Raw genomic sequence first — 25,555 nt, 5'->3', positions numbered from 1 at the left:
TCAGTCCGATCCTCAACTATGGTCCTCTCTGGTAGCAGACCATGGTTGCCTTTGGCGGGCGTTAACCGAAACGATAACCGCAGCGCCCACTCCCCCTCGTCGCAGAACAGTGGGCGTTAAGCGTGTTTCTTCCTCTATCGATTCCTCCCAATAGTCAATACCCATCTCTCTCTATCTCTATCTCCGCTCGTCGTGGGCTTTTGTGAGCTTCCGGTATCTCTGATCTACGTCTAATTTTCAGTGAAGTCAAGGATACCCATCTTGAGGGTCGACTTATTCCAGCTCGCTGCGATAACTGCGATGGCGCTAGATCGCGGGGGGATCCGGCGCGTACAAGGCCCTCCATCGCCGCATCCTGCTCTAACCAGACTTCCCTTCTGATGCTCGAGGATGAGGAGATGTCTGATGATCACGGGGATGGCTTGCCTTCTCGTCGTCCTCATCCCCTGCTACGTCTCTCTGAGTTTCTGGGCGCAGAGATCGATCTCCCCGGCTCTTCTCCGCAACAGGTTAGACCCACTTGGCCGAAGTAGAGAGACCCATGAAGCGCCGCCGGCCAAGCCGCTGATTCCTACCCAGGAGATCGTCTCCGCGCTCTTCTCGAAGCGGAATTTCTCCTCCAGCGAGTCCCGCTCGCTGGAGACGTGGAATCGCTTCAGGGACTTAGTCTTCCGATCTGCCCCCGGCCTGCCCAACGGCGCGGAAGCGGTGAACGAAGCCGTCTTCGCGTGGGCAGAACTCGCGCGGGAGATCTTCGCAGAGAAGGAGAAGGAGAAGGAGAAGGAGAAGGAGAGGGAGAACGGAACTCCGAAGACTAAGGAAAACCAGTGCCCGTACTCGATAAGGAAGATGGACGCGGCCGCCGTCAACGGGTCGAGCTCGTTCAAGATGAAGATTCCCTGCGGGCTGGTGCAGGGCTCGTCCGTCACCGTCATCGGGACGCCGGTCGGGCTGCTCGGCGAGTTCAAGATCGAGTTGGTCGGGGCCGCGCTGCCCGGCGACCCCGACCCGCCTATCGTCCTCCACGTCGACGTTCGGTTGATGGGCGACAAGCACACCGAGGAACCCGTCATCGTGCAGAACACTTGGACGCAGGCCGACGACTGGGGCGACGAGGAGCGCTGCCCAAACCCGCTCTCTGAAGGCGAGAAAGGTGCGTCCTTTACCGTCGTTCGTCGTCCAAATTGGTGATGTTTAGTGAAGTTTTCGTCTTGGCGTAGTGGACGGCTTGGATAAGTGCAGCGGGATGGTGGGCAAGGAAGAGACGGCCATGGCGACGCCGAGAGTGGCCTCTGGTTCTTCAAAGCAGGTTCCTTTCTTCCCGTTCCGTCTGAGGCGACTCGCTGTCACCACGCTGAGAGTTGGGGCGGAGGGATTTCAGATGGCCGTTGACGGAAAACACGTCTCGTCCTTTGCTTACCGCGAGGTACTGTTCTGCGTTCTGCTTCTGGTTTGAGCGTCATCGTCTTCTTCTTCTTCACCATCGTCAATAATTTGAGAAAATTTTCTTTTGACGAGTGCTGAACTCTCCTTGTTTGAGTCCATGGTGGGTTGACTTTTTCTGATCTGGGTCAGCGATTAGAGCCATGGTTGGTCAACGCAGTGCGGATTTCTGGGGAATTCAGACCAATTTCAGTTCTGGTGGGGGGGCTCCCCACGTCGGAGGATTTCGAGCATGTGGTGGACTTGGCTTCGCTCCAGTCGCCAGTCCTGCCGCCGCGCCAGCCGCTGGCCCTCTTCGTCGGCGTCGTCTCTGCAGCGAACAACTTCAAGCGCAGGATGGCGATCCGACGGTCCTGGATGCAGTATGACCTCGTCCGATCTGGACGGGTCGCTGTGCGGTTCTTCGTTGGCCTGGTCTGACCCCTCTTCAAGTTTCTTCTAGCGTCTTCTAGTTTCTTCAATTCTCTTCAATTTTCTTCGAATTCCTTCAAGTCTCTTCAAGTTTCTTCATATTCTTCTTCTTCTTCTTCTTCTTGTTCTCTCCATGGTCAGCACAAGAACAGGCTGGTGAACGAAGAGCTATGGAACGAGGCCCGGTCGTATGGGGACTTGCAGCTGCTGCCCTTTGTGGATTACTACTCGCTCATCTCCTTGAAGACCATTGCCATCTGCATCTATGGGGTTGACTTCTTTTCTTGGATGACTGTAGCACAGTCAACGGGCTGACCTAACTTTTGTTCAATGGCCAGACGGAGGTAGTCGTCGCAGACTTCGTGATGAAGACGGACGATGACTCATTCGTCCGGGTGGATGAGATCCTCGACACGTTGACCCGGTTCAACGTCACCCAGGGGCTGCTCTACGGCCGGGTCAAAGTTGATTCCGAGCCTCACAGGGATCCAGACAGCAAATGGTACATAACCCAGGAGGTGAGTAGAACCCGCTCGTAAACTCGCGCCTTTGAACAACTTGCGTTGACAACTACCGCCTCGCCACGAGTGCTCGTCTTCCTAACTCGGTCTCTCTATGCTATGAAGGAATGGCCGGAGGAGAAGTACCCGCCGTGGGCTCATGGGCCAGGGTACGTGGTCTCCGGCGATGTGGCCCAATTTGTTCGTCGTTGGCACCGGAGTGGCCGCCGGAAGATGTTCAAGCTGGAGGATGTATCGATGGGGATATGGGTGGCCGAGATGGCCAAGGAAGGGGTGACAGTGCAGTATGTGAACGAGGAGAGGATAAACGTAGAAGGGTGCGAGGCGGGGTATGTGGTGGCCCATTACCAGGGCCCAAGGGACATGCTCTGCCTCTGGCGGACCTTGAATGAGACTCATATTCCGACGTGCTGTGCCAAAAGATGAGCCCAGTTCTCAGAGGAAGAATGCGGGAAGTTGACAAGTTTTGTGAAAATCAAGAGCAAGATCTTTGGCATCGTTGAATTCACCTGGCGAAAAGATTCAACTATGTGACATCAAAGTACATCAAAATCTGAAGAATAAGTATACAGTATGGCTTTCTACAAAGTGTAGCCTGGGTCGGGGGTATTTAACGCTGTGCGACTTCTAATCCATTATAGATGAATAAAAAAGGAACAGGATCACCATAGTGTGTCAGCAACTAGTAAAAACATGACAGCCTACACTCTAAGTTCAAACATAAATGGGATCAAAGATAGAGGGTCAGGATTAAGCCATAGATAGGCAACAAATCAACGGTTAGGATTCAATCCAATCTAGCCGTCATAATTGGAAAGAACCGCTAAGATTAAAACGGTTAAATACTTTCTATTTTACACAACTATTGAGTACTATAATTCCAGACCAACGTCCATATTAACCGCCTATCTTGGTGTGTGACTCTCCCTCTCCTCTTCTATCTTCATTCTTGTTCTTGCTGAAGATCGCTGCGTCAATAAGTTCTTTCAGTCTGGTCCCATTCCAGTAGATGGTAGATACATTATTCAGACTCAAAAGCGTCGTCCATTTATCCATGAAAAAGCTTCATGCAAGTTGTGAATGCATAGAAATTGGAGAGAGGGACAGAAGGACAGAAGGGTATCTGCCGTCCAGTGCTAAACGAGAGCTCTACAACGGAGGGGAGAGAGGGAAAAGACGGGAGCTTATAGATAGATAGATAGTTTTAGATAGATTTAGGAAGACAGGGAGAGAGAGAGATGGAAAGAGTTAGGAGAGCTTGGCCATCTCGTTGCGGAGGGCGTTGGCGCGGACGAGGCAGCCGATGGTCTTGACGGCGAGCTTGAGGTCCTCGAGGGGGGTGCCGGGGTTGACGCGCTTGTAGAGATAGCTGTCGAAGGTCATCTTCTGGACGTAGTCGTCGGCGCACATCTCGACGAAGGCCTCCTTGGCGGGGTTGGAGCGGTAGAAGACCTTCTGCAGGATGTCGAGGACCTTGTACGTCGGCCAGTAGAGCTTGTCGAACTTGGCCAAGTACCGACGGAGGTCCGCCTCCGTTATCGTCTTCGTCCCGTTCTCCGACCCTCGCACGATCTCCTCTGCGCACATCCGCCCGCTCTTCGCGGCGAAGTAGATGCCCTCGCCCGAGCACTTGGTCACGTACCCCGCCGCGTCGCCCACCAGCGCCACTTCGTCCACCGCCCTGCCACCACCACCACCTTCGTCATCGCCACATTCTTCTCTCTTCTCCCTTTTCTTTCTTTCTCTTCTTCCTCGGGGAAAGAAGGAAAGAAAACGAGAGACTGACAGGTAGATTAGATAGGTAGGTAGATAGAGAGATAGATGGGGCCATTGAATAGAGAGATGGAGAGATCGTTCCATAGAGAAATTGACAGATTGATAGGAATTGAGAGTAGATAGAGCGATAAGTGTAGAGAGAGGGAGAGAGATAGATCGATACAGGTAGACAGATAGAGGTAGAGATAAAGATAGAGAGGCAGGTAGAGGTAGATATAGCGATAGACAGAGAGGCAGATAGAGGTAGAGATAGAGATAACGGAGATGCATATAGAGGTGGAGATAGATGGATAGAGATAGCTAGACAGATATGTAGAGAAAGATATGTAGGTAAATAACATAGAGATAGATATGCATGAAGAGAGATAGGAAGTAGAAATAGATAGAGGGATTTATACAAAGAGAGATCCTTTTAGGAGATAGAGATAACAGATAAAATAGAGATGAAGAGATAGATCGTGATAGAGAGAGAAAGATATCGAATGGATGGACAGAGAGATTGATCCATAGATAGATGAGTAGAAGGATAGGGAAATCGATTCATAAAGAGATCGATTGATAGATAGAGAGAGATCGATAGATTGATGGATAGAGAGCTAGATCAATAGATAGAGAGAGAGAGATAGATACAGATAGAGGTAGAGATAGGTAGGCAGAGACAGAGAGACAGATACCGATGGAGATAGCTCTACAGATTAATTTACGAGTGACAGTTATGTAAGTAGATATAAGAGAATATAAATACATGCTAAGATAGATAGAGACAGAGAAAGTAGATGGTGAAATATAAATATATACTTAGATAGATAAAGAAAGAGAGGGATATATATAGCGATAACCACATGCAAAGAGATAAAGAGATTCTTTAATAAGTCAATAGTGATAAATAGAGCGAGACAGTTATTGAAAGAGAAAAATATATTAATTGATAATATATATAGATAGATATAGATGGATATAGATGGATGGATAGATAGATTAGAAAGAAAGAAAGAAAGATCGATAGATAGATAGACAGAGCGATAGATAGATAGATAGACAGAGAGATAGGCAGAGAGAAAGATAGAGAGGCAGAGGGATAGATAGATAGGCAGAGAGATAGATAGATAAATAGCCAGAGAGATAGATAGATAGATAGATAGGCAGAGTAATAGATAGATAGGCAGAGGGATAGACAGATAGGCACTTAGGAAGAGTAATAGATAGATAGGCAGAGGGATAGACAGATAGGCACTTAGGCAGAGGGATAGATAGATAGGCAGAGAGAGAGAGAGAGAGAGAGGGGAGGGGGTTGTTGGTTACCTGCGGGGGCGGGGGTGCTCGGGGATGGGATGGGCCTCGACGCGGAAGGTGACGGCGCCGTCGATCTTGGCGCCGGCGCGGCGGCGAGTGGCGTCCTGGAGGAGCTTGATATCCCCCTTGTGGGTCACCGTCCCCGTCCCCACGGCGACGTGATCGCACTTGGGGAACACCCACGCGTAGAAGTCGGGCGACACGTCGAACCCGACGTACATCTCGGCGCGCTCCTCGTAGTAGGCCATCTTCTCTTCCGGAATCTTCATCCTCTCCTGGAACGCGATCGCGTACTCGTAGTTCCCCGCGCCTATCGCCTTGGCCACCCTCGAGTTCGCCCCGTCCGCCCCTATCACCGCATCCACCTCCAGCGTCGCCGGCTCGCCCGTCACGCGCCCGTCGTAGCGCGTGTAGTGGATCCGGTACCGCTCCCCCGGCCCGGTCGGCCGGTCCATGCGCAGGAACAGCCCGTTGATCACGCTGGCGCCGTTCTTCTCCGCGCGCTCGCGCAGGTAGCTGTCCAGCACCTCCCGCCTCAGCATGCCGATGTACTCGTCCGGCTTCAGCGTCCGCCCGATGTCCACCGACACGTTGGAGGGCGATATCATCTTCATCTTCCGGACCCGCCGGTCGATGATGTCCTGCGGCAGGTCGAACTCGTCCACCATGCACAGCGGAATGGCCCCCCCGCAGGGCTTGCAGTTGTCCATCTTCCGCTCGATGAGCACCGTCTCCACCCCGCCCTTGGCCAGCGTCTCCGCCGCGCACCCGCCGGCCGGCCCGCCGCCGATGACCGCCACGCGCAGGCGCCGTCCCGCCGGCAGCTTCGTGTTGCCCCCGGCGGAGGCGCGCACCGCCGCCGGCGCGCGCCGCGGGGCGAGCCGCAGCACCCGGAAAGGCTCCGCCTTGGCCGACTGGCGGAGACCCGAGAAGGAGGGGAGGGGGACGTGGCTCGGCTTCGCGGACATGGCGGCTTCCATGGTCGCTCTCCTCTCAAAGATGGCGCCTTTCTCGATCTCTCGTCGCAGCTCCGAGGGGAAGAGAGCGGGTGGGTCTAGTACTGCAGTTTGGATAGGGGGGGTGTCTGGGATTTTCGGCCGCGGTCCGCCGTCGGATGGGAAGGCGGGGACGGCGGGGATGAGTTCAGGATAATGGGGGCGGAGATTTTCCTCGCGGGATCTTCCCAGAGACCCGTTTCGGTGGAGTTTCGGTGCTTCTCTTTCGGGTGGCCGAGGTTTCGACACGACGCTGCTCCATCGACGCGTGTGGATGAGCTTCGGCGGCCACAAGCTGCGCGACGCGTGGACAGTGGTTGGCCAGGCGGGGCCTGTTTCTCCGAGATTTCTTTGAGCCTGGGTCCTCTGCAAACGTGAGAAGAGAGATAGATACTGCTTCGGTTATAGGCCAATAAGATGAACTTGGATTAAAGGGGTCGTTGTTTCCCTTTGATTACCTTCTCTTCCATGGCAGAGTTCCTTACCTTTGTAGATCTTCATAAATACTACTTAATGCAGCGGTGGAAGCCTCGATAAAATGTCCTCGGATGATAAAACTAGGCAATTCTGAGTTACTTTCTTCTATTATTCCACTTCTTATTAGTTATAATGTATATTCTGTCATATAATAGAGAATTATAGCATGGTATCGACGACAAAAATAAGATATTTGTTCTTTTTGTGAGCATTCCCTGGTTTTTCCCATTTTGAGGATTCCCCAGAATTTATGTCAGATAAAATTAACAAGATTGAGCTTAAATATTTTTAGTTGGTTTTTTAAAGTATGTTTTCATTGATATTTCAGAAGCTAAACATTGATAAAGATCTTGGTTGATTGATTGGACCTCAAAAAACATACCACATGTACATGTATGCCCTTCTCCTCATTGATTCAAGAGTCCACCCGCAATAATTAGATATTTTGTCCTACATGTGTCCACCTATCCCTTGATTTATTTGTCCTTTAATTCATTTGTAAGTTATTATATCTTGTTATATCTCGACCCATGTCAAACCTAAACAACACTTGATTTAGCTTAATCTAGTTGATAATTCACAAATACAAATACAAGTTAATTCATAAAAAATGAATATCCAGTTGGAAAATATGGAAAGAAAACCACAGAATGCCCACTCATTCAGTCTCAACTTTTTTGAAAAATTAACTCATTAATGTGGGTATTAATACACATATTTGATGAGATCATTTTAAATAATTTTGAAAAAGGTAAAACACTTTAGTTCTCTTTCTTCTCTAGCATTTTGAGAATAAAGAAGCCTTGTATGTGTTACTGATATTTCAATGATCAGATTGTTGTTAATCTTGTCTCGCCATCTTGTACCAACATCTTGTGATGCACACTACAAAACTAATCTCTACGGAGGTGTAACCAGGAATATATTATTGAACTTAGTTGGAGGTCTAGAAATCTACTACAATCAGATCCTGGTCAATCCTTGCTACAAAATGTGATCTTAGAAATTTTTGCTTCATCATATGTATTAGTAAGTTTAAGATACTTGGGTTCTAATTATAGATCCGGGTCGTTCGGGATGTGGACGATGGACGGGACAGGATGAAGATCGTCCCCTCCGACGTCCAGAATCAGTGTAGATATGTGGATAGGACAGTTTTTTTCGTCCGAGAGCTCCGGACGGGACAAATTTTTTGTCCAAGTGGACGGAAACTGTCCCGTCCGGAAGTCTTGGGAAGAATTTTCGTCCAACCTTGAAGACGCGACGATTTTTTCATCCTGGGACAAAAAAAGTCTGCTGTGTGTGAGGAATTGAGTTAATAAATAACAAAAACATAAAAAGGAACTAGATAAAATTAATAAAAGGCAGAAAGAACTAATTCACACCCCCCTCCCGTTATTTCACCCTCAAGTAGGTGTTTCTATTCTTCCGCATACCCATCGAATTGCTTCGCATTGAGGCTACCTAAATACTTCTTTTGCAAGTTATCTACCTGGCTCATACAGTAGATGACTGGCTTTTTTTTGTCCAAGACCTCTGGATGGGACAGTTTTTTTGTTCAAGTGGATGAAAACTGTCCCGCCTGGAGGTCTCGAGATGAATTTCCATCCCAATTTTTGTCCAACCTCGCGGATGGGATGATTTGTTTTGTCTTGGGATGAAAAAACCATCCAGGCCGCGTCCCTGCTCTATAGTTCTAATAATAGTGCTGAAACGAGACTCTTGGGCTTTAATGTATCATCATCAGAAATCGGCCATCAAAAGTAAAGAAAAATAGAATTTTTTCCATTTGGATATTTCACGATATCCTAAAGTTGCATCTTGTTTTAATTACTATGTGGAGTGATCTGAAAGTGACGCAAATTAAAAGAAATATTTATTTCCGAAATGCTTATAAGTTTGAAGGGAAATATGGTTATTGCCTACTGTTTTCACAAGGCATACACAATGAAATTTCTCATAAGTTATTGAAAATATCAACGATGATCAGTATCTTATTAGCATACAGGTAAGTGAAATACTGATTTTTCTTAGAAGCATACGATGTAATTATATATTTCTTACAAGTTGATCGCACATTTTCATAATTCATTAAATAAAATAATATTCATTAATATCCAATATATTGCTATTATAATTAATTTATGATCAGATCATAGTAGAATGATTACTTTTCTATAAACATGTATCCCAAACATCCTTATATGTAGGATACTTCTGAAGGATATCAAAACATCTGGTTTAAAAAATACTATCTACTCTTGCTCATATCATGAGGATGGTTGATCCCCTAACTATTTGTGTGGAGATGATGACGAGAGATGGTGAGCACTCTTTAGGGAAAGTGTTTTCCGAATTGATCCAAATGAATCCTTGACTGTTAGAAATGCTGAAGTTCCCCATGATAAATTCTGTCTTTGCGTCATTTTAAAATAGTACTAAATGAATTAAGAATTTAAAAATGAAAAAGATAAAATTCTCAAAATTGATGTACTACCTTTTCAAAAACCCTCACACATTCGTGTCCTTTGAATTAGTCTTAATTACTTTAAAAGGATACAACAATGAGGGAGAGAAAAACCAACATTTGCAACTGCAATACATAAAGGTAAGCTAAAATATCATCAAATATTATGTAAAGCGAATTTTATGGCATTAAAAATTATAAAAACATAATAAATGGATAACAATAAGAAATAAATCAAAGATTACCATCAGTTATAAATCCATATATGAATTATCAAAGGTTTTATAAATTATAAAACAAAAAATCAATGCAAATGTAAAATGCATTTAAAATAAAATCATTCTATTAAAGTATTTCAAAAATCATGCATTATTTTCTCCCATTTCTGTATTGTATTGTATTGTATTGTAGAAAGGATAGATTATCAATTCAGCTACTATTATTCCCTTGTGCCAAAAAATTGAACCCCAGATAGCTAGCCAGTAAAAGCTTCTGTAAATCATCCAACAAGTGAAACCAAACTTTTATGGTGATTTTCTTTCCTTGAAGTGCTACACCAACAGCCACATGTGAAAAAATTGTTTGAAATTCTAAACCTATGTCTGATTATTGAATTAAATTACAAGTCGTCAAATTTATTTAAAGAATGGGAACATGCAGCTGTTGAGAAATAAATAAAATTTCAAGACATTGATTTAATAATGTTATTCAATAATTATGGAGCATATAATAAATATTAACTTTCAATGCACCCATAATATGATGTTTGAAATTAGATTCATTAAATGCCATTCAATCTGATGCAACAAATTTTTGATGACCTTGCCTTCAATGCATCTAAAACACTAATATTAACTTGAGTACTCAGATCGCATATTCATCATATGCACTACATTGCACAAACATGCAGACAAAAATGCTTCCTACTAATTTTCTATTAAAGGTCACAAGCTGTGAGGTGTTGACTAGATGCATTCAGTCAAAGTAGCCCAGTGAACAATGTTGTGTACAGTTGAAGTGATTGAATGCAGCCTGAGGAAGAGGAAAATATTAGAATAATTGCAGTTATTCATTTTGTAAGGGAGCTCTGACTGATGAAGCTACACCCATAATCTTGGAACATTTTTAGCACCAGTCATGTCCCTGTCTCTCTCATCCAAACAGACACAGCAAGGCGTACCTACATCCCAATGCTAATAAAGGCATTGAACTGGTGAGGTCAGAAGCAGTAAAGTGGGAGAAGAACAAGAAGAAGATTCTGGTCACCACTGAAACTTGGCCGCGACGATGACTTCCTCATAGAGCTGTGCTGCATGGTCCCAGCTGAGGTCCTGTGCCATGCCCCGACGCTGCAGGCCCTCCCAGCTTTGCTTGTAGTTCCAGAAGGTGTTGAAGCAGTTACCCAGTGCATGGATTAGCCTCCCTGGCTCTGCCTGGTCAAAGGTCCAGCCTAGCCCAGTCTCCCCATACGGATTAAAGGGCTGCACTGTGTCCCGGAGCCCGCCCACAGCATGCACCACCGGCACAGTCCCGTAGGCCATAGCGTAGAGCTGGTTCAGGCCACACGGCTCGAACCGCGATGGCATCAGCAGCACATCTGCACCTGCAGTGATACGGTGCGCCATCCGCACCGAGAACCCAACCCAAGAGCGGACCCTGTCCCGGTGGTGGGCCTCAAACCCCCGCAGCAAGTCTTCCAGGTCAGCCCGGCCCGTGCCCAGCAACACTAGCTGCATGTCCTGCGACACCATCCAGGGAATGGCCTCCCCAATGAGGTCAACGCCCTTCTGGTAGTCGAGCCGCCCAATGAAGCACACCAGTGGCACCTCAGGCCGTTCAGGCAGACCCAATTCTCGCTGAAGGGCAACCTTGCACTGGGCCTTGCCCTCCCTGAATGTGTCAGCATTGTAGTTTGCATAGCCGTCGGAGGAGAGATGCAGGTCAGTGGCGGGGTTCCATTCAGCAGGATCGACACCATTGACGATGCCCCGGAGCTTCCAGGCATGGTCGGTAAAGAGAGAGTGAAGACCCCAGCCACCCTCGCTGGTCTGCAGCTCCCAGGCGTAGCCCTGGCTCACTGCCACCACTCGATCTGCCGTCCGCAGGCCCGCCGCAAAGATGTTCAGGTGTTCCCCGCCAACCGGGTCATGCATCTGGAGCAGCTCCCTATATTCCCCAGCCACGTCCACCACCCCAATGTCCTCCATCGGCCCGCGGCCCTGCCATCCCCATCACCCCACATTCATGTCCATCTCTCTCCTTATATCTCTCTCTAAGACACTAACTAAGGTATGTATCTATGTTGGGAAAGGAAGGTACCTGATGGGCGATGTTGTGAACCACAAGGACGCAGCGGGCGTACTTCATGAGGCCGTGATCACGGAAGTAGGCCTTGAGATAGAGGGGCAGCAGTGCAGTGTGCCAGTCGTTGGCAATGAACACCAGGTTCCCGTCCCCATAGCACACACCCCCGCATGGTACGTGCCATGGCACCTGTTCCAATCCCCAAGGTCAGCCATCGTACTCCACTTGGAATTTGCAAAAGTCAAGTCTATGTCTTCACTTACCTCCACTGCCGCCTTGCACAGCAGCACCATCCGCTTCAATACATCCTGCACAACGCTCCATGGCCACCATATCAGCTGGGACCCACATGAGAGAGAGAGAAAGAGCGAGAAAGAGAGAGAGAGAGACAGAAAAACAGACAGAAGGAGAAACAGGAGAGAGAGAAAGATGGAGAGACAGGAGAGAGAAAAATGGAGAGAGAGAGAGAGGTAGTGAGAGAGAGAAAGAGAGAAAGCGAGAGAGATAGACAGACAGAGGGAGCAACAGGGAGAGAGACAGAGAGAGAGAGGCAGAGGGAGAGAGATAAAGAGAAAGAGAGTGTGGAGAGACAGAAAAGAGAGAGAGAGAGAGAGAGATGGTCACCACACGGTTGCCTTCATAGATAGCATTCTCGCGGTGGCGGAAGATGGGGCTGTCGATGAAAACAAAGTCAACTCTATCGATGTAGGCGTGGAAGAATGTCACCTCCATGTCCTGCACGGAATTTTAGTCACAATCTCTCTAGTTCTGCACAAATCCTAGGCACACAACCCACTTGTAGCATTAGTAAATTAGTTTTTACCTGGCCATCCACTTTGTAATACTTGCGGACTCCAATCTCTTGGGGTTCAGTGTAGTTCCCATATCGTGGCACCACAACCTCTCAATGCAATCACAGATAATGAAGAACACAATAAGAACAATCAGCATTATCAAGTAAGAAGAGGACGAACTTGTACCATAACTCTATGCCCTCGCTTTGCCAATGCCTTTGGCAAGGCCCCCGCCACATCTCCAAGACCGCCTACAGAAGAATGATAGAGATAGAAGATAAAGCGTACATCAACAAAAGGTTGAAGAACATGGTGTTTGAAACAAAAGAAATACATCTCCAAGACCGCCTGCAGAGGAATGATGGCGCTAAAGGATGAAGAAATCTTTTTAAAATAAAGTCGTAGAAGATGGTCTTTGAAACGAACGAAAATACCAGTTTTGGACCAAGGAGCACATTCCGCAGCAACCAAGATGATGTTCATGACGTTTTCTCCTGCCAGAGGGGGAGGCGGGGTGTCTTCTTCTTGCTTCTCCAACAGAGGGTCTTCAGTTATATCCTGAGAAGACTTCTCTGCCTTGGTGTGAGAAATCAAAACATCGGTTGACTTTGGGGATGATGGAGTTGGCATTGGATTAGGTTTAGAAGCCTGCAAATCAGCTTCTCTTAAAAGGCCGAGGGACTCTGCAATGGAAGCATCTGTTGCATCTTCTTTGGCATTTTGAGTGAGATTATCCTCAACTTTGGGTGCTTTGGATGTTTTTGTCTCGCTCCTCTTCCATCTCCTGCCCGTTCCTGCTCCGTATAGATCTTGGGAGGAGGCAACATCGCTTTCGCTAGGAGGCACAGTTCTTCTCTTCTCGACCATCTGGGTGAGTTTCAAGGCTATTTAGCAAGCAAATAATGCAAAATATTGTCAAACTGAGATAAAACTCCAAATTCATTTGCCAAGGACAAGAAAAAGAAAGAAAATAATCTGAAATGGTTCCATTAAAGACAGGCTCCATGAAAGGGTAGATGAGCTCCTTTGGCTTCGAATAACCTTAAGTTCCTTTTAGGAAAGGGGGTTGAGAGATTGATTCTTGAAAAGGACAAACATGACAGCAGTACTTCTAGTATCTTCCTGCGTCAAGGTTTCACTGATTGCGTAAGAATCATTTGAACTCCCAACTGAGAAAAAAACAGTAACATGAACTTTGAATAGGACAGATAACATTACCCAATAGTTGGCTTCTCAGTTCCGTGACCAAAGCTATGATTCTGAAGTCATAAAATGGCTCAAACTCATGTGTGAATCAACTGATAGAGACATTGGTGTTAATATCTATCTAGGTCTCGGCAGGGATGAGGGAGATCAATAGAAAGACAATATAGATCAGTATCTATCGAATTGACCCAGTTCAACAACTTCTTGACAGCCATCCTTGGGAGAAGGCTGCATGTATTTCAATGGAAAAATAGCCTAGAGGTAAATGACAGAGAAAATATCAGCCGCACGCCACTAATATTTTGATACATGTAATGAGACAAAAAGTTTGGACCTTGAGGTTCAAAGATTTTGATATGTCCTTGAGTACAAGAACAAAGAGACGCTTTGCATGGTTAAATCAAGGGTTATGAAGTTCAAATTTAAAACGCGGGGCATCCATTGTTGAATCATGCAAACAAGCGGTTTCCAAAAAACATTCATGCTCCAGTCTCTCGTCCACAAAAAGAGGATACAGAAGAGTTTCACACAAAAATCTAAAGCTAAGAGAATCCGTCAATTGATGTTCTTCACAATGTCTAACAAAATTCTTGAGTTCAATCCGTCTAAAAACCACGCGATTACTTGGTCAGAATAACTTTCAACAATATGAAAATGACGCTACAATAATCTTGTCAAGGATTTGAGCACTGATCCCGATTTTGAGTCCCCCAAGTTATCATATTTTAGAATATAAGCCCATCAAAACGCACACTTTCGCCCGAAAGTTCGTTTGTAAACAAGACAAATTAACTTCTTGCAAACGAGACAAATCTCAATCACAAACTGTTAAAAGAAAGAAGGAATTCAGAGGTGAATGCCCGCAACGACAGAGACCAGAAATTAGAGTATGGGGTCAATTTTGGCAGACATTTTGCGCAGATTAATTCGATAGATCACAGCAAACATTTTGTCTCGAAAATTAAGAGCAAAGAGAACAGATCACAATCAAATCTAGAACAAGCAAGAAACGCGCAGAACAAGAGAAGAAAGAAACCTTTTGAAGGAGGTTCTTCTGGGAGGCCAGCGCCTTCTTGCTCTTCTCAATGGTGGCGCGCAGCGCATCATCGCCGGCAGCCTCCTCTCCGCCGTCCGAGTCCTTCTCGCCGATCGCCAACGTTCGCATTCCCGTTCCCCGCTCAACCCACGTCATCCCCTTCATACCCTCTTCCCCCCTTCTCCCCCTCCGAAAGGAAATCTCGCGGATTAGAGGGCTCCGATCAAGCCCCAGAAGAGCTCTCTCGCCGGACCTCTCGAGGAAGCAAGAAAGAGGCCCGGCTCGACCCAGAGTCGCCATTCTCTTCAAATCTTCCTGCTTGATCTCCAAAACGAAAAGGGTCGTCGCAGAAGGGGGAGGAGAAGAAGAAACGGTGATCTTTAAACCAACCCCCGTGAAGAACAAGCGAGAACGAGGAGCGAGCGCAGAGAGAGGCCTTTCTTGTCCGCTGCTTGGCCTGCACTGGTTTGTGGGCACGGACCCACTGCGCAGGAAGCTGTCCAATGGCTGAGGATGAGACTGAGACGGGCGGAGAGAGCGCAGAGAGAGACCGCAGGAGAGTGGAGAGATTCCAAAGGATGGGTTTACCTGGTAATGGCGGAGAGAATTCGAGATTAAGGGCTGTCGCTAGAACAAGGTGAAGAGCTTGCCGTCGGTTTGAGCTCTTGGCGGTCGGCTTCTTCCCACCCCCTCCAGAGAAGATGAGCTTCTTCTGGTACTAATGAAGCTGACTGTATGAGACTTATCATGTCTTTGAAGAGGGAGTGGTAATCTTTATGTGAATGCAAATTTTATAATTTTTTTCAAGGTTTGTTTTCATTATTACAATCTAAATTAGAAACCGATATATCAGAGCTTTAGGAAGTGAGAAATTGAAAGTGACTTGTCACAGCATGTTCCATTCCCATCATAAGATTTTTTTATTCTAAATTCAAAAATTAGTTAAATTTTGGATTATTAAATAATAACTCTTTATTCTATCTGTTATCAATCCCTCCCATTTATACTCCACCCATCTCCTTGTTCTCTCTAGACCCGTACATAACCTTTATTTTATGCTCAATTCCTAAGGTTTGTCGATAGATCCCTCTATATTCAGATACAAAAATGTTGAGAGTCAGGGATATAACAAAAACCTAGGTTAGAGATTATTAGAAATGACTAAACAAATGGCAAAGAAAAATATTGTCAACTTTATTTAGAAACCATCCTCTCCAAACCAAGATGAGGATGGGTTGTTGGATTGTTAAGGCTAGATTGACAATACAGTTTAGTTCAATGCAATGAAATGAATTAAATCAAAGATGAAACATCCAGAATTTAAAAACGAGCAACAGATGATCGTATCACCTTGTCGTAATAAAGTCTGATATTGATAGATTCCTTGGATGAGTCTCTTTTTGTTGTCCAATTTTCTGGTTTCCAAATGTATCCACACAACCTCCATAACATTGGACCTCCTCGTTGCTCCCTTGTACAACACTACTTGAAATCTGAGAGGATCTCATCATAATCAGATCTACTAGGAGGTAGCCTTTTGAGAGAATAAGATATCAGAGGGAGTATGTGGATGAACCCCCGAATAATGGGCCCTTCCCTTGTTTTATACTCTGTGTATAATTTTCTTAACGGTCCCTAAAATGAATATATTCACTAATGTCCAATTGGTTCTTGTGCTTGTGAGATTCTAGGCCCATGTGTCCATCTAACTTATAATTCTCTTTGGAAACCAAAAATTTATTGGCCAACCTCATTGATTAATTTAATTTATCCCATAAATTAATTAATTTAGCCTGATTGAAAGGCTCAGTTTCTATCCCAATGGTGCCGAAATACATCTGCTTTAGAAGATATAAAAGAGTGTGGCATCACCCTAATGGAAACTTTATCGTCGTCAATCTTTGGTATATAATCCATCAGAGGTGCAAGGCACCTAAATTATCTAGGTTTTGGTTAACCGTCAATCCCTAAATGATCATTCTAGTATGTACAGATACATGGTGTAAAACATTGAAGAACATCTTGTATGATATTTCTAGTAAATTGGCCAATGATTTATTTGCATATTGTTCCTTGATTCAATATACTCTTTATATCCACAGTGGGTGGCTGATCCTATCTTGATAACTCAATCACCTTTGTGGACTTATTGTTGCATAAGATCTAGGACTGTTTTGAACATTGTGTTTAGGACCGTGTAGGTCATAGTCAAAACAAAGCCATCCATCCACACTAGCTATTAAATTCTAAAGTCTAAGGACCACTTACACAAATGTGACATGAATGAAACTAATAAATAGGCAGGTATACCAACATTCAATGATTCATGTGGATCAGTTCAGTGAACTCAATCTCTAAAGAACAACCATTATCTATCCGTGTGATCTACATGCTAATGGATACATAGCAGCCATTCTCATCATATGAATGAAATCATACAATGTTATTATATTTGAATATCTTGATGTCAATCTCATACATACTTTGAATAAAAGAGACAAGTGACAATTTTGTTATTACTGTCATCATAATTTTCCTAGGCATTGCATGTAGTCAATGACTTCATTATAAACATCAAAAACCAATAATGATCGATAAATGTTTATTTTAATGAACATCAAGGAAACATGGAAGTGTGATTGGCTTGCAAGGTACTCAATATCCATCAGTGGTCTCATCGTAGAAAGTATAAACATATAGTTTATTGAGGATAGTTACTTCAAGGAATAATAAAATGAAGCGAGGGTGTCATTAACTCTTTTATACCCACTTAAATACACATAGTATATCAAATAACCCAACATAATGCACGACTAGAGTCAAGCAAGAAAGAATTCCAGCAAATTTGATCCACAATTTTTGGGGTCATCATGTTCCTAAATGTTGTCATCCAAAGATAAGTAAAGTAAAATGTACGACTTATTTGGGGTCTATCAATGCTTATTATTCTTTCGATATTTTAAATCCCTTAAAATTATTATTATACCTTCATTACAATCAGAACGAAGATTTCAAGAAATATTAAAGCATTTTTCTACCTTTGGGAGTACATTAACACATCAATATTTATACTCAGTCGAATAATTTTATTGATCTCAACGAGAAATGAGACTTAAAAAAGCCTATCATCTCGGTTATTAGAATACACAAATTCACATGCCTTATCCAATGGACAAGACTGTTCGAAAATAATTCTTAGATATTCTTGTCCACATACCATGTGTCAGCTTGAAGTAAAGAATGTCTCATTTAGTAAATTTCTAGGTCTGAACAACTTAAAAACACGGATGACATTTTCACGTATTAAATCATCGTAACAACACTTCAATAGAAAAAGGAAAAAAACAACACTTCAATACACTAAGTTACGAATATCCTTGTACCAATCTACGCATAATTTTTTTCAAAAAATCATCCATTCTGAGTAAATCAATAGAAAATAACTCATTGATCTCAAAATAAATACGCTATACTCAAGTATCAACATAGTATTTAGGGGGGTTAATTATGAGAAGTCATTGGTCATTATCACTAAGTAGTAGGGTGTTACTAACGATATCCGATGTCCGAAAATGACAACGTGTTCGATTACGAAATTATACAGTTTTCAACAACCGATAATGTTTAGCCTCTCTCTCTCTCTCTCTCTCCCCCTTTCTCTCTCTCCCAGTCTCTCGCTCACCCTTCTGCTCTCTCTCTCTCTCTTCCACTCTCTCTCTTTCTCTCGCATTCTTTCTCCCATTATCGATCTCTCTCCCTCTCTCACTATCGGTCTCTCTCGCGTTCTCCCGGTCGCTCTCTGACTCTCCCTCCCTCTCTCTCGTTCTCCCCACTCTCCCTCTCTCTCTCTCCCATTCTCCCCGCCTCTCCTTCCCTCTTGCTCGTTCTCACGCGCTCTCCTCTCTCGGTCGCTATCTCTTCCTCCATCTCTTTGACTCTCTCCTTCTGGCTCTTCCTTCCTCTCTCTGACTCTCTCTTGCTCTCCCGCTCTCTCTTTTTCTCTCCCTCCAGCTCTCGCTCTCTCTCTCTCTCTCCCTCCCGCTCTCTTTGCCTCTCTCTGGCTCTACTCCCCCAATCTCTCTCTCTCTCTCTCTCTCTCTGGCTCCACGTCCCCAATCTCTCCCTCTCTCTCTCTCTCTTTCTGGCTCCACGCCCCCAATCTCTCCCTCTCTCTCTCTCTCTCTCTTTCTGGCTCCACGCCCCCAATCTCTCCCTCTCTCTCTCTCTCTCGATAGAGACATATACTCATATTCGATATGCGAATACTAGTATTCTATAATAAGTGATTACTGACGAATATTAATGTGTAATAATGTTATATAAGTAAATATTATTCCATATCCGACATCTGTTCTTCACGATATCGGATATGGAAACAGAAGAATCTCTAAATTTGAGAAACGCTCCCGGATGACGGACACGAAACGGGTAACGTATTAAAAAATTCCGTTCCCGTTATCGTTATCCGACACAGATATCGAATATGAAATTATCGATAGCGAATGAAAGCACCCTACTTAGTAGTGTTTTTAAAAAGTTTAGATGTCATTCTCCGATATCCAGTTTCGTATTCGTTATCTGAACGGTAGCACCCTACTCAGTAGTGTTTTTATAAAGTTCCTATCTCAGGCGCATCTTTGAGGAAAAATACGTAGCTTGGGAGGTTGTGCATCAGATTCGGTAGTTAGGACGAAATGCTCCTTCCTAAGTTTAATATTCTGAAGTTTCTAGATCTAGAAACTTTCTAGAACAAGGAATGTAAATACCAAGGTGGGTGAAGATGATGGAAAACTTAAATAAAAATCCCTAAATTGGCCTGGCTGATTTCCAGTCATCAACTTGAACTACTAGGGCTCTAGGTTGAATCCTCGGTGAGCAGCATCAAATAATGGGCACCCTGCATGTTTCATACTTCACATGACCGGCCCGCATTAGTCCTAATCTCAGAAACCGGAGTAGACTATTTGTACCCTGCAAGAAACAGCCTTGCGGGGCCAGCATAAAGAGTATGTTAAGTCCTATCCTCTGACGTTCGCATTTACTGCGTGGGTGTAAATTTGTTTGTGCGTGTGAGAGAGACAGAGGTAAATAGATAGCGAGAGAGAGATAGAAAGAGAGCGACATAGAGAGAGAGAGACATAGAGATAAAGAGATAGAGAGAGTGAGTGAGAGAGAGACACAGAGAGAGAGAGAGAGACATAGAGATTTGGGGAGAGAGATACAGAGAGTAAGAGACAGAGATTAAGAGAGAGAGAGAGAGACAGAGAGATTGAGAGAAAGATATAGAGGGACAGAGAGATATAGAGGGAGACAGAGAGATAGAGAGAGAGACAGAGAGATGGGGGGAGAGACATAGAGATTGAGAGAGGAGACAGAGAGATATAAAGATATAGAGAGGGAGACAGGGAGAGAGAAAGTGACAGAGAGAAGGAACAACAGAGATATATAGAGAGAGACAGATAGAGACAAAGACAGATACATCTCTACTACTGCTAATAGGAATTGGTGTACCCTTCTGGACGCTGATTGGCTGAAAAGAGAGTGAGAGAGAAGAGAGAGAGTGGGAGAGAAGAGGGGCCCTCTCGCAATGCTCGCTAGAAGAGAGATCATTCCTTTCTTGGTCCGCGTATCCTTCCCTCTCTCTCTCTCTCTATCTCAAGCACGCAATGCGAGCGGCGAGAGAGCATTCCGGAGATGCAGACCTGGAACAACGCGGTCTTCGATGACAGCGAAGTGGCGATAGATTCTTCCCTCGCCCCCCTCTCGTCGCGGAATCCTTTCCCGTCGCCGGTAAAGAAAACTGAAGCCCTAGATCCCCGATTCTAAAAAATCCGTCCTTAACTGATGACACGGACGTCGAGATCGAGAAAATCAAGCAGGAGGTCGAGTGCCTTCAAGCCAGATTAAAAGAGCTTCGCCTGAAGAAGACTTTGAAAGGGAGGGATTCCTTGGTTTCTGCCAAGCGGGGGAGAATCGTACCTTTGAAATTCCTGAATCCGAGCCCGAGGAAACAAGAGGCGTTTGATTCTCCTTACAGTTGGAGATCTAGGCAAAGGAGCTTCAGCCTTGGGCCACTAGAGATCCGATCGGAGCAGAGCGAACGAAAATCCTGCGCTTAGAAGTTGAAAGAGGAGGATAACGGAGATTCAGCGTCCAGAAGGTGAAAGATTTGGAGGAGGAAGAAGGGCAAGCGGAAAAGAAGGAAACTTGCAGGAATCAAAGGCTGAAAGTAGTAGCCGATGAAGAAGGGGAAGTAGTGGAGAAAGTGAGGAATCCCATGAAGGAGGCGGTGCAGCCAAGAAAGCAGTTCAAGAGGGCAGCGGCGGTTTTTGATGTAACAAGACGGTTGGAATCGACAATTCGTGTTACGTCTTGGAGATCAATCACTAAATGCAATGTTAATGATGTTGAATATTAATATGATTTAAGAAAATAATAACGAGAAGTAAAGTCAATCGTCGGGTGACATGGGACGTAGTTCAATTAGACACCACATGACGGGTTATGTCACGAGCAGGCTCCCAAGACCCGTGTGATCAGATCAACGGACTAGTAGTGGGGAACGATCTCGTCCAGGAGTGTCCGCACTGCCAAGTAATCGATAAGACCCGACACTCAACGACTTATCCTAACTCATACTAGTAGCTAATCCTATCATCTGCTCAATTTCACTCAAAGCAATGAGACATGCAGGTTCGGCATTGAAGGAAGTAATCGTACTGCGTATAGAGGGAAGAAGAGTGTGACCTGTGGAATTCAGTGTCGAAATGCATTGCGCTTATAGTGCACTGCGTAGTGTGTTGAGGATCGCCCGAAGAGAACAACTAATTGCAGCAACGGTGGAATGGGAGTGGCAAACGATCAGATGCGGTTTCGGGGCAAATCAACTCCCGTCGTTTCTACGAATTTTTCCTGAGCAACGACCCATATTCTCACCACCAATAGCAATAGAGGGTTCGGAGACCAAATCGGTCGCAATGAACAGTCGGGGATGGAGATATAGCTCGGGCAAGCAGATAGGCGGACTTTGATAATCCACGGTCGAGCATCAAAAGTCTATTTTCATTCAACGAAGTCTCATGGCCTGCAGAACAGACCGTATTCAGGCAGCAATGTACAGATGGTCTGCGAGCAGATGTGGTTCTGGCGTCGATGAAATGCTTGAGGATAGTGCGGAAGGGTGATCGTCGGCAGACACGGTGGAGTGACGCCATGGGGAAGGGGTAATTCAACGATCAACTGTTGGTCTGAGTTGCAACGGAATTTGGCCTGGCGTGTAATCAACAATGATAATCGGAGTACTGACTAAAGATAGACATGGTAAGCAAATCGCTCGAGTCAGAGTAAACGACGAAGTAACAATCAGAGTCTACGTCAGGCAATCTTGACAATGAATCACAAGTATTCAAGAATTGGGATTTCAATGAGGCGATCTGCAATAATATTCTTATAGGACTGATTGATCAACAGCAGACAACACGGCCGCAGGGAGATAGTGATCAAAATTTGTCCGAGGCTTCTTCTTCCAATGAATAGGAACGATGGAACACACCCCGGAATCAACAGAACGTCGGGTTTCTTCTGGTTTTCTAGCAGAGCCAAACGAACAAACAATCTTTCTCCCACCATAGGAAGGATGATCGGCAATAGAGAAAAATCCAGATCAAGAGGCAATCCTTTTTCTTCTTCTTCAACAAAACACAAAATAAGTAGCTGCCAAACAACAAATGAGATCTGGATTCAAGACAACATGCATTAAGCCTCCCACGTCCATCCTTCCTCCTTGTAGAGAGGAAGTGGCCGTTATGGAAGGCCCAATTGGGCCCCCTTTTAAGGGGAATGCCTATCGGGCTTCCCCTTAAAAGGAATCTTTAGGGGGAGATGAAGCCCAATATGGATTTCCTCCCCCTAAAGATGATAACTATATCACAAGTAAAAAAATGAAAACACACATAGAAAAATGAAAACACACGCATGAGGCTTGTACTCACACAGGAGGGCCCTCCGACAATCCAAAGACAATGAAAAAGAAAATAACACAAAGACAGTTTGGCACGCTCCATGACGACGTGAATGTTGCTTCAAGGCTGATAGTGGAATTGTTGATTCTTCACGTCGGCTCAGGCTCCATGTAGGGGCTGGCAACGAGTCTGGACGTGATCAGCTGGATGGTCCTCCATCAGTTTTGCTGAAGAAGCAGATGAAGAAGGCAGCGGAGAAGGGCTCTAACGTGAGGACGGTTTCTAGCCGGTATATTTTGGTTACTGTGAAGGTTGGGAGGAGCAATCTGCCAGAGGGGAGATGCCGCAAATGGTCTCTTCCGGGGGCGGCGGCCATGGAATGCGGAGGGAGAAATTGCTTTCACCATGGATTGATTTAATTTACAATAATAGGAATATCAATGATCGAATGCATCACAACTTTATATTCAATAATTGCTTTACAATCTTACGCCTTTCACGAACAAAAATATTTAAATAGTTAAGCAAACTTAGATGTTATCAGATCAAAGAATATAATATTTACAATAAATATAAAGCATTCTATCTTGAATGAGTTTATTTGAAATGAGATCTTAACATTAATATGAATAATTGCAATTCGTATAACTGATTTAATTCACAATAATAGGAACATTAATGATTGAATGCATCACAGCTTTACGCATATATGATTTATCTAAGTAACGAGAAATATAGTTCAATAGTTGTTTTACAATCTTCCGCCTTTTACAAACAAAATAAATTAAATAATGAGATCAATGAATCCGATATTTTCATTTTTAACCTAGGCCTGCTGATGAACTAAATATAAATCATTCTATCTTGAAGTGGGTTTATATGAAACCAGATCTTAACATTGATACAAATGATTACAAATGGTATAAATAATTTAATTCATAAAATTAGAACATTTAATGGTCAAATGCATCACAGCTTTATGCACATATGTTTTTTCTAAATAATAGAAAATATAGTTGAATAATTGTTTCCTAATCTTTTGCCTTTCATAGACAAAAATATTTAAATAATTGAGAAAACCCAGAAGTTATTAGATCAAAATATGCAACATTTTTAGGTTTTTAACCCCAGCCCGCATATGAATTAAATATAAAGCATTCTTCTTGAAATGGGTTTATCTGAAAATTTTCAAATCATATAACTGATTTAATGTACAATAGTTGGAACATTAATGACCGAATGCATTTCAGCTTTATTCATATATTGTTTATCTAAATCAAATAAAATATTGTTCAATAATTATTTCCTACTCTTTAGCCTTTCACATACAAAAATATTTAAATAGTTAAGCCAACTTAGGTGTTATGAGATCAAAGAACATAATATTTTCATTTTTAACCGGGGCACGCTGATGAATAAAATATAAAGCATTCTATCTTGAATGAGTTTATTTGAAACCAGATCTAAACATTAATATAAATAATTTCAATTCATATAACTGATTTAATTCACAATAATTGTAACATTAATGATTGAATGCATCACAACTTCATGCATCTATGATTTATCTAAGTACCAACAAATATGGTTCAAGAGTTGTTTTATAATCTTCCTCTTTTCCACTGGTTCATGAATATTGAGTCATTATTTGTTTACTCAATATTCATGAACCAGTGCTTGGGGATCTGTTATCTCTAGGATGGTCGAGAGCTTGGGGAGAAGATCACCAAGGAAACCGGTAGCTCCTTGGCTCGCTATCCTTGATTACGTTTTTAGTTAGTCACGGCTTCTCCGTTTGCAGCATCGTTGAATTTTTCTTTATTCTCTCTCTCTTTCTATATCTCTCTATCTGTGTGTGTGGAATGGCTGAACCTCACTACTGGTGGGGAATGTGGTGGGGTACTCAGAGCCAGCTGCTGTGGTACACAGATAAGAGAGTGAGGCTGATTGGCTGCCCCTAGTATATATATATAGAGAGAGAGACAAAGATACACACATAGACACATATACACAGCTCACCTCACGAGCTCCAAGAATTGTGGCTTCCTCGACGATGTCAGATCTCAGCCCTTCCGGACGTCCAGCTCTGGTCTTTGTCTTTGTCCCAATCTCTGGTCTTTGTCCCACCGACGACGGGAATCTCTCCCCAGTCCGAGCTCTTCTTTTCCCCCATTGGAAGGAGCAAGACAGCACGTTGAGCCAGAGGGATGGGCACGCCCAATCTGCCGAGTAAAATTCTCTCACAAGACGTCCAGCTCGTGATCAGTAATCGCGGCCAGCATCAAGCCACGCGGGTCGCCGTTGTTTTGTCAAACTGTCGAGGCCTTCTCTGATAACAACTACCGCGCCTCAATTTCTGGGGGTCCCCGCCTAGGAAATCGACCCCAAGAGGTAAAAGCTCAAGTCCCTCGCAACTCTACGTGCTGACATTTAATAAGAGAGAGATGGGTAGATTAATATACACTACATAAAGAGATGGATAGATAGAGATATAGATGGGCCTATCAGTCGATTGAACGGACGCCAAAAGATAAGACTTTTTTTTTTATGGGTCAGATCCCGAAGACTAGCGAAGGGTAGATTCATCGTAACTCCTAATTTTATTATGCATCCATGCGTTCCAGGAAGGATCGCCCGTAACATTTTTAGAATTATTATTTTAAAACCAGAGCCACCCAATTCCATGCACGAAGACCATTGTTATTCCTCTTCCAGGAGAGAAGTGTGAAAAGGAAAACGCCCCCCAAAAATTTTACAGCCTACAAACTGTAGCGCTTGACTAATTAGTTCACCCGGGTCGATCGAAGAGAGTAGTAGACAATATTCAACTGACCTCTTCTTCTTCCCATGTGGAGGATAAATTCCTCATCC

The 25,555-nt window shown here is 44.3% G+C and overlaps 3 protein-coding genes across 3 annotated transcripts; 1 reads left to right on the top strand and 2 right to left on the bottom strand.

Annotated features, from left to right (window-relative positions):
• Nucleotides 1–390: 390 nt before the first annotated feature.
• On the top strand, nt 391–3,041 carry GALT1 (galactosyltransferase1). Its single transcript, XM_078588622.1, has 6 exons — nt 391–1,153; nt 1,221–1,426; nt 1,576–1,857; nt 1,996–2,124; nt 2,193–2,372; nt 2,481–3,041. Exons 1-6 carry the CDS (start codon nt 391–393, stop codon nt 2,799–2,801), a joined length of 1,881 nt encoding a protein of 626 aa, XP_078444748.1. The 3' UTR covers nt 2,802–3,041.
• Nucleotides 3,042–3,396: 355 nt separating this feature from the next.
• Nucleotides 3,397–6,830, bottom strand: LOC144713892 (Pyridine nucleotide-disulfide oxidoreductase family protein). The gene is made up of 2 exons (XM_078588623.1): nt 5,454–6,830; nt 3,397–4,056 (listed from the first exon to the last, which is right to left on the bottom strand). Exons 1-2 carry the CDS (start codon nt 6,422–6,424, stop codon nt 3,624–3,626), a joined length of 1,404 nt encoding a protein of 467 aa, XP_078444749.1. The 5' UTR covers nt 6,425–6,830; the 3' UTR covers nt 3,397–3,623.
• Nucleotides 6,831–10,420: 3,590 nt separating this feature from the next.
• SS2 (starch synthase 2) lies at nt 10,421–15,469 on the bottom strand. Its single transcript, XM_078588621.1, has 9 exons — nt 15,312–15,469; nt 14,724–15,219; nt 12,916–13,348; nt 12,668–12,732; nt 12,511–12,588; nt 12,312–12,422; nt 11,951–11,995; nt 11,703–11,876; nt 10,421–11,602 (listed from the first exon to the last, which is right to left on the bottom strand). The coding sequence occupies exons 2-9, from the start codon at nt 15,021–15,023 to the stop codon at nt 10,646–10,648; spliced, it is 2,163 nt and encodes a 720-aa protein (XP_078444747.1). The 5' UTR covers nt 15,024–15,219; nt 15,312–15,469; the 3' UTR covers nt 10,421–10,645.
• Between the last annotated feature and the right edge of the window lie 10,086 nt (nt 15,470–25,555).

Source organism: Wolffia australiana, chromosome 16 (assembly GCF_029677425.1).
Source record: "Wolffia australiana isolate 7733 chromosome 16, ASM2967742v1".
NCBI classification, from domain to species: domain Eukaryota; kingdom Viridiplantae; phylum Streptophyta; class Magnoliopsida; order Alismatales; family Araceae; genus Wolffia; species Wolffia australiana.
The sequence above is the reverse complement of the archived record's forward strand: the minus strand, read 5'-3'. Positions and strand labels throughout refer to the sequence as shown.

Bases quoted from the DNA above. Each gene is read 5' to 3' on its own strand.
- SS2 (XM_078588621.1), bottom strand. From the start codon at position 15,023: ATGGCGACTCTGGGTCGAGCCGGGCCTCTTTCTTGCTTCCTCGAGAGG. The intron at 13,349-14,723 runs GTTTCTTTCTTC...AAACTCACCCAG, and splicing joins AGAAGAACCTCCTTCAAAAG to ATGGTCGAGAAGAGAAGAAC. The intron at 12,423-12,510 runs GTAAAAACTAAT...AATTCCGTGCAG, and splicing joins ATTACAAAGTGGATGGCCAG to GACATGGAGGTGACATTCTT.
- GALT1 (XM_078588622.1), top strand. From the start codon at position 391: ATGAGGAGATGTCTGATGATCACGGGGATGGCTTGCCTTCTCGTCGTC. The intron at 1,858-1,995 runs GTCTGACCCCTC...CTCCATGGTCAG, and splicing joins TGCGGTTCTTCGTTGGCCTG to CACAAGAACAGGCTGGTGAA. The intron at 2,373-2,480 runs GTGAGTAGAACC...TATGCTATGAAG, and splicing joins AATGGTACATAACCCAGGAG to GAATGGCCGGAGGAGAAGTA.
- LOC144713892 (XM_078588623.1), bottom strand. From the start codon at position 6,424: ATGGAAGCCGCCATGTCCGCGAAGCCGAGCCACGTCCCCCTCCCCTCC. The intron at 4,057-5,453 runs GTAACCAACAAC...TGGTGGTGGCAG, and splicing joins GAGCACCCCCGCCCCCGCAG to GGCGGTGGACGAAGTGGCGC.